Here is a 12,440-nt window from a genome sequence, read left to right as displayed (position 1 = left end):
TTCGTGCCTCTTACAAGTGCTTTCGAACTTCTTTCTGATCTGAATGGTATGTGGAAAACACTTGCGTTGAGGGAGCCAGAAAACACTTGGGGGAGATTTCTCCTAGTGTCCAGAACGCAACTGAATGCCCTTTCAAGCGTCTCAATACTGGAAAAACCACAGGAAACTACTTTTAAACACGAAATTACTTGATTTACAGAGGGTCTATTCGCACGTCTCGTCTATTAATATAAACGTTACCTGAGGTAATTTTCCTGGACCTTTTTACAGAAGGTAAAAGTCGCCGTAATCTTTACTGACATTGTCCATAATGATTACTGAGATGCACATTCGGACGGGACTAAAATAACCGAGAAGCTCTTGTAATTATTACTTTACCCCACCTCTCCATGGCAGGTGAACACCGGCTGGTGCAGTAAACATTGCCTAGCTAACGTTAGCTGGCTACGCTTTCAGTACAGTAATATCAAAGATCCTTGCTCCTTCTCAATTATCTGGTAATATTCTATTCACAAAATACAACCAATAGTACGGTAATGTTAAAAGTAATCCCCCGGGCCCTATTTGCGATGGTCCGCCGATTAGAACAGGAAAATACTCCACAGTGCTCTAGCATCTTCACTGCTGCCACGCAACGAAACTAGGAATACGACCGGTTTAAGATGGCGGCCGCATTTCTCAGTGCCCAGCGGCCAATAGGGCATCTAGTCTCTATATAATATCTATGGGCCAAAGCGTCAACAAGCTTCCCCGTACGTTTTTGACAAGCGTCCTTGACAGGGCGGCCAGAGCTTCTTTGCAGCTCAAGTCGGCGGCGGTGTGAACGTACAGTTACCAGAATCAAATACTGCCTTGCTTTAGTAAGAAACACTTTTAGTCCTAATGGCACTGACTTGTATTGTTCCTGGATGCAAGAGTTCAAAGAGTAAACATTTAACAAGAGTAAGTTCCTTTCAGTTTCCAGTGAAGAATCCAGCACGTTGAAGGCTGTGGCTAAATGATGCAAAGAATAATAAATACGGAGAGAACGCCGCAATGGGAAATTTGCGCAATTTGTTGAACATTTCAAACTGGATGACTACACAAACACATGCTGCATCTGAAATCGTGTACTGTCTGAGTAGGTACTACATTTGAATTTACTTCACGATTGTTACAAAGTATGTTTTATGTAGTATGAATATGGTTGGTATGAATGAAATTCGGACGTACTACATACACCATGTTGTTACTGTCATGAGACCAACCAGCGTCAGTTGAGTCGCTTCACTTGTGTGAAAATGTAATATATAATGTAATGATTTTACTTAATTTTGATCAAATAAATGAAGACTTTGTGAGCATAACATACTTCTTTCAAAATGAGATCTTCCAAAATTTGATGGGTACTAAAAAACCCTAAGGAATATGCATTTTTTTAAGTTATACAGTGAAAATGTTCACTATGAATGTATGAAGGTCTGAAACTCAAATATGTACAGGACGTGTCACCTTATAAGCCTTTTCTTGGAGATTGGTCTTGCTGAGTTTGAGGATCACTGCAAAATTGATGGGCTTTACACTCATGCGGCCTGGTTTCTTATTGAAGTCTTCCTGCTGGAGGATCTGAGGGGAAGAGTGAACAAACAGATACATCAGAGCACTCCATCACAGACACACGTGCACAGAAACACACAAAGAACACTACAGCAGTAACCCACTGATTATTCAGACAAACACAAACTACAGAATTACTCAAGGGCTTATAAAGTATTATTTAAAGTATAAAATCTAACTCGGGTGTCTAACTCAGACGAGTGTTGGAGAAGTTACTCTGCAAGTTACAAACTGCAAGCATCCCAAGCAACAAGTTACTCAAAATAATTACACCCCCTTGCAACCTTTGCCAACTACACTTATGCTAACTACCATCAAATACATACAGATGAACTGTTACTTCATTAACTGATCTACAGGAGTAGGTCAGAAGTAAAAGTATTGAGGAAATGATATTACTGATTACCACAATTTTCTTTTTTTACAAGAAATACAACAAGAATATAAAGATAAACCTGAAGCACACAAACACACACATATATATATATATATATATATATATATATATCTACACACACATATGTGTGTGTGTGTGTGTATGTGTATATGTATATGTATATATATATGTATATATATATATATATATATATATATATATATATTAGTCGATGATGGTGAGATCAGACCGCTGTTGTCAGACTCCTTGTGCATACAAAAATCTCTCTGGATTATTAAAATTAACAATAAAACTCTGGATTATTACAATTAAACTGATATTTCCTACTGACACACTACAGCAAAATATATAAATAACAGGCTTAAAACCATTTGTTTTGGTGAAAATTCAAATGTGCCCAAGACTTCGCACAGTACTGTTTATATATCAGTATAAATGAAGTGATTTCAGGCCAATGTTTTTATTTTATTTATTTTTTTATAAAATAATGAGTAGATGAGCACAATTTATAGGGTAAAAGATATCAAACAGGGTAACAATATTAACATTAGTTAACGCTAAATACTGAAATTCCACTGAACAAAACTAAGTGCACCCTGTGTCACCAAAACCTGCTATTTAGTAAAAGTAACTTGTTTGCTTTTAATTATTATAAAATTATTTCCAATATTCATTTGCAAACAACAAACTAGAATTAATACTTTTCGCCATACTTTTTCCACAACTAATGATTGAAACATGCTGTCACACCTGCAAACAGTGAGGCCGCATAGTTTGGTACATGGTTGGGACTTCTCGCATGACTATCTCTGTGCTTCCGCATTTGAGAGCAGTTGAAAGTGCTTGACGAGGTCATCTAAACCAACTAGGTGTGTGTATGTGCTCATGGACAAACAACGGATGTGGTGTCGCCTGCGGGACACAGGAGGAAGTGGTGGCGCATGGTCCTAACCTGATACGCACAGGGGCTACTGCAACAGGAAGCTCAAAATCATAGAGCTCTGATAAAGTGAGAGAAAGAGCGGGAAAAGAGAAAAATAAAGAGAGATGCCCTACTCTACATCACTGTTCGCCTACTTTTAACATGAGTGCGAAAACAGGAAGTGGACTGCATCACAAATAAACACAGGGAGCAAGAAGGGGGTCGGTGGGAGTCGCCACACTGACAGAGGATGTGGTCTGCGCAACACATTTGAGAGCTGAGTGAGAACCACAGACCTCCCTCATGCGCGCACACACACACACACACACGTACTCTCTTCCCCCCCAGGCTTTATCGCAGTATGGTCAGGACTGGTGGGAGATCGCAGCCAAGCAGTGACCACCCCCCATCCCCCATCCCTCCCTTCCGTTGGTCTCGGCTGCTGTCGCCTCCACGCTTCTATTCTCACAACAGCTGTCACCGCAGGGGCCCACGCCAGCCACACACAAACACACATGTTTTGTCACCCGCCTCACACTGTGGAAAATGTTGACAGTTTGTGACCTCTACTTCTCCCAAAAACGAAGACGTGCAGCGTTCGCACACATTAGGATGCGCGTTCATGCAGACCGCACACTCTGATCTCTGCTGTCTTGTCTTTTAGTCTTTAATTTAAAGGTTGTCGACCGTTTAGGTAGCTTGTCTTGTCCTACTACTTGGTTTTTCAATAGTGACTAGTCCGTGGGTCTTTTGAATAATTAGGCTTCACCAGAGTCCAACCAGATGCAATATTAGGAAGTTTCCATATTGCACAGGTATGTGTTTAAAAATCAGATACATTCCATTTTCAGTTAACAACCCACAATAGTGCTGTAATTTGACAGATTTAGAAGTTTGAGGCTGGACTTGGTTTTATCCACCAGGAATTGTTATAAAAAGCTACAATACCATTTTTTAATGCTCACCAAGGGTGCATTTATTTGATTAAAAATACAATTAAAAAATAAAATTTTCAGCATCTTTACACCAGTCTTCAGTGTCACATGATCCTTCAGAAATCAATTTAATATGTTGATTTGCTGCTCAATAAACAACAGTGTTTTTATTATCAATGTGAAAACAGCTGTACTGCTTAATATTTCAGTGGAAATCTGGATTTTTTTCAGGATTCTATGATGAATAGAAAGTTCAAAAGACCAGAACTGGTTTGAAATAGAAACCTTGTAAGATTATAAATGTATAATAACTCATGTATAATACTCTTTACTGTGACTTTTGATCAATTTAATGAGTCCTTGGTGAATAAAAGTATTAATTCCTTTTAAAAATCTTACTGAACCTAAACTTCTAAATGTTAGTGTATTTTGCTATTGGTTAATGTTATTTAATAATGTTATTTAATATAATATAATAGTGACATCAGTGGAAAAGAAATTGCCTCAAATTGTCTTGCATTGTTTAAATTGGTGAATTTGATACAAAAACCTACTTTGATGGAAGTGAAGTGAAAGGGATATATTTAGACAGTTTACAGCGCTCACAGTCTATCAGCAAGCTAAACCACATCACATTGTTAGCATGGTAAAACACTCTCTGAAACGTTGCATCTCTTAATTAATCTGCTTTAAAAGCAACCAGATCACAAGTTTTAGGAACTTTAGAAAAAAAAAAGGATAAATCTAGTTGACCTCAGTAATTGACTCTTTAGTTGGCAGTTTCTTCATATGAAGAATTCTTGTTATTGTACTTCAGATGTAATGAAAGGTCAGAGTATGGCAAAGTTTTATAGTTAACTGTTAAAAAGCAAGAAAACAGTGATGACAAACGCCGTGGGTACAGTTCTCATGGCCAAACCACGTCCACCCACACAGGAACCTGTTTATTCAAGGCAGCCTGGTAGATGCTAGGGAGATATCGGAATAGTGACTGTGATGATGGTATGATATGCCAGTCTCACCTCCAGCAGGAAGGGCAGGGCGGGCACAAATGTCTTGGTTTTGCCAGACAGCAGGATGATCGCTCTGACGCAATGCAGTCGCAGAGGGTAATACCGGGAGATGGGCACAAGCCTACAGACACATCATATAGCCATTATTGATCTGATAGAGTTCATGTAAACAAGTATTGTGGATTTTTTTAATATACGATTCTATCTTTTATTAAATCTTCACATTTGCAGGCAAAAAAGTAATGTAGTATTCAAAGCTGAAGTTCTGAGCTCAAGTTGACACACTGAAAGCTGTAAACTTAAATATGGTAAATGCTGCCACCTGCTGGTAAAGTTTGTAACTAACAAACTCATTTAAAGGAGTATTAGTTCACCCAACAATGTACATCTTTTACTCGCCTTCAAATCGTTCCGAACGTTAATTAATTAATTTCTTCCTGACACTTTCAAGCTCCACAAATGACAAATAAGCACCAGAAAATTGGTTAATTTGACTCATGCACTTTATTCAAAGTCTTCTGAAGTAATACGAAAGCTTTGTGTGAGGAACAGATCAAATTTTTTAATGGGGCAATACTCTGGGTACATGGGAGTACTTTGACTATTTTTGTCTCATTTTCAGAGCTTGGCAGAATATGTCCATATTCACTTTTTTCATTTGTGGGCGAAATAGCTCTGTAAAGAAAATGAAAACCAAATAAAAGGCAAAAAAAAAAAAAAAATCAATCATACTTGATGCAGCCGATGAGGACTTGACACAGTGGGTAGATCAATGGCTCCAAAACCTCACTGGGGTAAATGGTGCTCAACACACGACACCACAGATACAGACAGTGCACATACTGCCAGTTATACACAGACTGAAATGTCTCCTGAAGAAAATGCACAAAACAGAAAAATACCAATCAACATAAAGCTGCAAATCAGAAATTGATTTAATTGTGAAAAGTGAGTTTGCTAGAACAACACCTGACAAAGCTGAAAAGCTACTTAAAAGTGTCAGCGGAAAAGGAGAAAAAAAATCTTTGGAATAACAAGCATGATGAATCACTCACAATAAAATCAAGACTGAGAAGATAAATACGGTCCATTTTAATTGAATTGTTAACTTTAAATAGTCCTTTTTTTCCACACAGAAGAAAAGCTGTCAAGACTTCTAACTACCTTCTTCTTCAGATTCATGGCGTTCCTGAGGTGGATGGCCAGCTGACGGATGTAAATAAATGCGTGCTGGTAGGACACCTGTGTGTCCAGTGAGTACATCTCAGAGAGAGTCCGCTGCATGAAACTAATCATGGGAAGAGTGTTGGGTGACGTGAACTTGCAGTTCTTTACGTAGGCGATGTACATTTGCTGCAAACAGAAACATCACCGTTAATAATGAACCATGGCATCTTCACAAGTATTTCATCATTACGAACGTATGAATTGATCAATTTCCCCCCTAATATACACTACTGTTCAAAGTTTGGGGTCAGTACAATTTTTTGTAAAGAAATTATTATTTTATTCAGCAAGGACACATTCATCTGATCAAAAGTAAAGATTTCTATTTTGAATAAATGTTGTTCTTTGCTCTTCTTTCTATTCAACAACAACAACAAAAAACACTGAAAAATTGTATCATGTTTTCCACAAACATTTTAAGCAGCATAACAGTTTTCAACATTTATGATGATAATAAACATGTACAGCACCAAATCAGCATATTAGAATGATTTTTCAAAAGATCATGTGACACTAAAGACAGGAGTAATGATGCTGAAAATTCAGCTTTAACATCACAGGAATGAATTACATTTAAACATTAAAATAGTAAACAGTTCTTTTAAAATTGTAATAATGTTTTACTATTACTGTTTTTACAGTATTTTTAAATGCAGCCTTGGTGCGCACAAGACACTTCTTTCAAAAACATTTTTTTTAAAAATGTTACCAACGCCAAACTTTTGAATGGTTGTGGATGCAATATTGTCAGTAATTCGTGGTAGATTTATGACAGCTGAGGTCAATTGAGGTCAATATCAGTTTGTCATTTAAGACATTAGTTCTAATGTCATAATGTAGATTACCATATTCAACAAAATGTTCACTATCTAAGCATTCTTTTTAACTCATTCTCTAGCTGCTTTTGTTTTTGAGGAAGAAAAAAAAAACAGCACCAGTGTAATGCACATTATGGTCATGGACATTCAGTGCAAAAGAAAATCTCATAACTTGTGAAATAAACTTACACTGTGCTGTTAAACTGACCTTTAGAACAGAGTCTAGGAAGATTTCCTGTTTGTGCCGGCAGATTTTGTTGAGAGCTAGAAAGGCCAGGACCCTCACGGTCTCCTCTCCTGTGCTCCAATGTTTGATCAGGCTCTAGTGTCACAAATGAAAAACACCAAAGATGCTTAATTTTATTGTTTGATTGTTTAAAAACCATCCATCTCAGTGCACTGAGCACGATTTTGGTCTTTAAGTTAGTGTCATCTATTTGTAGCGCTTACTTTGAGAAAGAGCCTGCACTGTTTTGGCAGACTCAGGTAGTACGGCACCATCTGGTTGGCGTGACGGAGAACTGCAGCTATGACTGTGGCCTGGGTTAAACTGGAGAGAAGCTGAGGAAGGGGGAAAAAACAACCACACATCACTTCATGTTAGCACTGAGATTCAAGCACTGACATTTTGTGGGTGAAAACTGAAAAAGAAATCTACCTGAACAACACCAGCGACATACATCTTAATATCAGTCTGATTTTTCTGCCACCTCGGACTTGAGGATGGGAGTATTAATCTGAAAATACAGATGAACACAATGTTTTATAAAGAAATCTGACAGATTCAAATATCCATCTTTACAGCAGGAGGAACAGGGCTGTTACTTCTTCTGGTCTTTCTCTGGAGCTTTGAGCTTCAGCATTTTGTGCAGAGCCGCATACATGTCCTTTATACAGAACAGGACGAGGGAATTGAACACTGTAAATGGGAAACAGATAAAGGCTGTCAGTGAGCACATTAAACATATTCGTTGTGTAAACGAGTACACTATATAAATCGGTTAGTTACCCGCGCTGTCTGAGATGGTATATCGACACAGCTCCTCAGAGTCACCCTTCGTTGTAGCCACAGCAGCTTTGAAGGCTTGTGTGATGTCCCTAATCAAATTCGGTGTGGGCTCTTTCTGGAAACAAAAAACATAAAAAAAAGAGCCATGAAGCAAACCAGCTCACAGATGAACAACATTACAGACTCTGATTTGAAGCAAAAAAAGAAAAGAAAAGGAAAGTATATACACAACACACACACTATCCTTCAAAGGATTTTTTTTAAAGAAGATTCTATGCTCACCAAGGCTACATTTATTTGATCAAAAACAGTAATATATTGTGAAATAATAGTAACATTTCAAATAACTTTTCTATTTGATTTATTTTTAATGTAATTTATTCCTGTGATGCAAAGCTGAATTTTCAGCATAATTACTCCAGTCTTCAGTGTCACATGATCCTTCAGAAATCATTCTAATATGCTGATTTGCTGCTCAAGAAACATGTCTTATCAATGCGAAAACTGTAGCGCACTTAATATTTTTGTGGAAACTGTTATCGAATTTTGTATTATTATTTGATGAATAGAAAAAAGAACAGAATTTATTTGAAATAGAAATCTTTTGTAACATAAATGTCTTTCCTGCCTTTGGTAAATGTATTACATATTTGCTGAATTAAAAAAACAAAAAAACTTTTGAATGGTAGTGATGGGGTCTCTGCTCTTGCCCTAACTTTCATTTCACTGATTAGTGATTATCAGTGGTGGACGAAGTACACATACCATGTACTTGAGTTAAAGTAAAGATACTCAAGGTAAAATATTACTCAAGTAAAAGTAGAAGTGCTGCCTTTAAACATTCACTTGAGTAAAAGTACAAAAGTATTTGCCTTCAAATGTACTTAAGTATCAAAGTACTATGATTTTTTTATGGCTATAATGTCCTATTATAATTTTTGTCACAAGACTCTTGCTTAACTCAGTCTACGTGAAGACTCTAATGTCACTCTTGGCACATCAATCTATTAATAAAATGACATTAATTAGTCATATATATATTTGAATTGAATACATTTTTTGTGTGTTTAATTTTTGACGGAAGGGGACTGTTCCCATAAGGTATAATACATTTACAGTATTTACTGAACATATTTTTCACGAGCGTCTATGGTCATAATTATAAACATCCTAATGTTATGATACATTCACATAAACCTGAACAATGCCATTGAATATATATATATACACACTACATTATGGGAGCAGCCAATTTCCCTACAAAATTAAACACCAAAACGTATTAATGCAGTGTTTCTGCTACTCCTCAAAAAAAAAAAAAAGCTATTATATGCAAGTAATTTTAGTGTCAAGGTAATAAGCAATGTTCATTATGCGTCAGTTTACCGATAATTGCTGCAATAATAGCTGCTGCTCTCTGCCCCCGCTTAAAATCATTGGCAACACAAATTGTTTGGAACTATTGAGAGCTACACGAATCACGTGACCGCGCGGCGGCGAGATCACAGTAGGCTTGTTCGACTTGAAACGGCACACTGCACAGACCAATCGGTGAATGACATTAAAATACCGCGAGAGCGATTAGAGAGTAGACGGCTCTGTATGCTTTTCAATCGCTCTCGCGATTTCGCTCTATACTTTGATGTCATAAACTGATCGGTCTGTGCAGCGCCGGTTCAAGTCGAACGAGCCGTGTGTGTCGCAACCTCTTATATACTGTCTATGGTCGCAACTCTCATATTTAACGGCTCTGGTTCGCGCTAGTAGATACCGCCAAGGCAAGTTCAAAACAAAGCACGCACGTTGTAGGCTACTGTGATTGGTGGCTCGTTTGACCAGTTAAGTTTTTATCCACTCATAAATAAAAAGGAACGACTGATTTTGAAAATGTAGTAGAGTAAAAAGTAAGATATTTGACTTTGAAATGTAGTGGAGTTAAAGTAAAAGTCTTCCCAAATTTAAATACTTCAGTAAAGTACAGATACGCAAAAAAGCAACTTAAGTACAGTAACGAATTACATTTACTTCGTTACTGTCCACCACTGGTGATTATTCACCAGAAATGACAATTGCTCCCCCTTGTGTGAGTTCCAAAATATACAGCTAGCCATATATGGGCAGTTTTTATGCAGTTAAATTCAGGAACTCTCAGATGTCTAATTTGCTATAAACAAAAATATTTTCCATATATCGCCTTTGAGCATTGGAAAAAAAACAAGAAAAGAAAAAACCCCACACTGGTCATCCACTACAGTTGAGCATCCCCTGTTGACAATGAACGAGAGCTCATACAGAATTATCTGACGCTCCTAAAAGAAAACATAGTGAATAAAGGATAAGATAAAAATGTTACCCTGAGTGCAGTTCTCCATTTCTCAATCATTGCTTCTGTGACTTTGGTCGATTCTTTAGAAGATTTTGATGGTTTTGCAACCTTTTTTTCTGATTCCTCCTCCTCCTCCTCATCATCATCAGCTTCCTAGTGTCACATAAAAATTGTGGTTCATATTCCAAGAAAACACACACTTTATATATTTATTATATATATATATATATATATATATATATATATACACACACATACATACATGCATAGATACATACAAACAAAGACACAATTCACAGCAAATTGTGAAAAACTTATAATTTATAAATTAAAAAGTAATTAATAATTTGTTGCATAGGAAGAACTAAATGGCTGACCTCCAGTTGAGAAGGGAGTTTGTGGTACATCCTTTCCTCTTCATCCTCCTCCTCATCCTCAAGACTATCAGAGTCATCAAAATTCAGGAGCTCGTGGTCATTTTGTTCTAAGTACTTATAGAATTCTGGGTCTTTGCTCTTGAGGGCTGAGAGCTGGTTCTTGTGCTCAGATGCCTTGCCCTGCTTGTTGACAGACCTGTGACATCATTGATCAGAGTTAGACCACTGAAACAGCATGTTATCTAACTAGGTACCCCCCGTTCTGACAATAGCGTATCCTCTGCAATCATTTCTAGCATGTAACAGAGAATGGAAATAAAAACCCTAGAATTATCACTAAAACGTGAAGGCCACACTTACGCCTTCTGAGGTGTAGGTTTCTTCTTTTTGCCTTTCTGTTGTGTTGATTCCTCATCCTCACAATCATCTTCCTCATCAGAATCGAACCCAGATAACATGAACTCATCCACACTGAGATCCTCCAACTTCCTGCATAAATTTAGATGGAACAGCAGTAACACATTCAGTAAGTTTTTGTTTGCAGTAAGTTTAGCTAGTTGATAATATAATAACAAATACAATTTAATTTAAATCAAATTCAATTAAAATACATTAAGTTAAATAAAACATAAAATACATTAAATTCAATGAATTTATTAAAATAAATAAAATCTGACAGCACAGTACTATAGTGAGTAAAAAAATCTTAATTATGTGACGTAATAGAAACTATGTATATTTCCCAAATTATATTGTTATAATATACATTTTTCAAAGTATTAATGTGGGGTTTTTAGGATGGGCTTCCCACGAGGATGATAATATTTACGTCCATGGATGGCATCCAAAAGACTGAAAACCCCTGCTCTACAACAAGATTGACATGTCCTGACACTTAAACCTGGCTTTAATATTCCTCAAAAGAGCTGTTTTTTTTAAATAAAATAAATAAATTTACATTTTTATTAACAATGTATGTTTAGTCTACGTTCCTACCTTCCTGAAAAGGGAAAACTTCAAAAAAGGTGAATAAAGTGCAGAAAGTTAGTGTATACTGAAGTTACAATGTATTTTTTTATTTGTAACATTATTTTTCACTGTAATTCTTATGAAAAGGATTAAAGATTAACAATGTTCAACCAACTTTTTAGCAAGCACATGTAGCCTTAGTACACTAGAAAATGACGATTCCCTAACAAATTTTGTAGCTAATTATATATATGGATTTTTTAAAAATCAATTCAGAATTAATGATTGCATATTTAATGTCAGCACAATCATGTTCTCTCCATTAATGCTGATCTACTCATATACTGATGAGTTTTAGTACATCATCTGTGGCTAAAACTAGCTAGCTATCGTCAAATATCATCAGATAAGTGTCTTGTGAAGTGAACTGAGCTCTGACAACACCATCTACAGTTTAGTTAACTGTACTCGAAACAAAGCAAGAATATGCGATTATATATAACTATTAAATAGCTAAGAATGGGACATACCTCTTGTTTTTCCCTGCCATGCTGGATAAGAAACGTGCACAGGGACGCAAATACCCACAATGCACCGCTTTCAGGAGCTCAGCTGAGTTGATCTTTAGTTTAACGTTACGTTAAATGCAAAACAAAAATGAAAACTCACAGTCTACATTTCTGCTCGCTTGTGTTTTTGGTAGTATTATTATAAGCAGATTATTTAATCTTTCACCTCTGCATACTTTGTGGGATTTATTTTCGCCCAAATGCAGAATGTTTCCAGACACGACTTTAACAGTAGCTTTTTTATTTTTTCATTTTAAATACATAAAATAACCAAAAATCTGA

General features: G+C 36.5%; 1 protein-coding gene across 1 annotated transcript in view; it reads right to left on the bottom strand.

Moving 5' to 3' along the window:
- Positions 1–12,264, bottom strand: part of noc2l (NOC2-like nucleolar associated transcriptional repressor) — a 33,942-nt gene extending 21,678 nt beyond the window's left edge. The window contains exons 1-13 of the mRNA XM_082144758.1: positions 12,120–12,264; positions 10,981–11,109; positions 10,621–10,816; positions 10,271–10,396; positions 7,918–8,032; positions 7,734–7,827; positions 7,567–7,645; positions 7,359–7,469; positions 7,117–7,230; positions 6,028–6,216; positions 5,596–5,735; positions 4,873–4,984; positions 1,492–1,605 (exon numbers count right to left, since the gene is read on the bottom strand). Coding sequence (XP_082000884.1) covers positions 1,492–1,605; positions 4,873–4,984; positions 5,596–5,735; positions 6,028–6,216; positions 7,117–7,230; positions 7,359–7,469; positions 7,567–7,645; positions 7,734–7,827; positions 7,918–8,032; positions 10,271–10,396; positions 10,621–10,816; positions 10,981–11,109; positions 12,120–12,139 — 1,539 coding nt within the window. The 5' untranslated portion in view covers positions 12,140–12,264. The remainder of the gene's footprint in view (positions 1–1,491; positions 1,606–4,872; positions 4,985–5,595; positions 5,736–6,027; positions 6,217–7,116; positions 7,231–7,358; positions 7,470–7,566; positions 7,646–7,733; positions 7,828–7,917; positions 8,033–10,270; positions 10,397–10,620; positions 10,817–10,980; positions 11,110–12,119) is intronic.
- Positions 12,265–12,440: the final 176 nt, after the last annotated feature.

Source organism: Leuciscus leuciscus (assembly GCF_965113295.1).
Source record: "Leuciscus leuciscus genome assembly, chromosome: 18".
Classification (NCBI taxonomy): domain Eukaryota; kingdom Metazoa; phylum Chordata; class Actinopteri; order Cypriniformes; family Leuciscidae; genus Leuciscus; species Leuciscus leuciscus.
The sequence above is the reverse complement of the archived record's forward strand: the minus strand, read 5'-3'. Positions and strand labels throughout refer to the sequence as shown.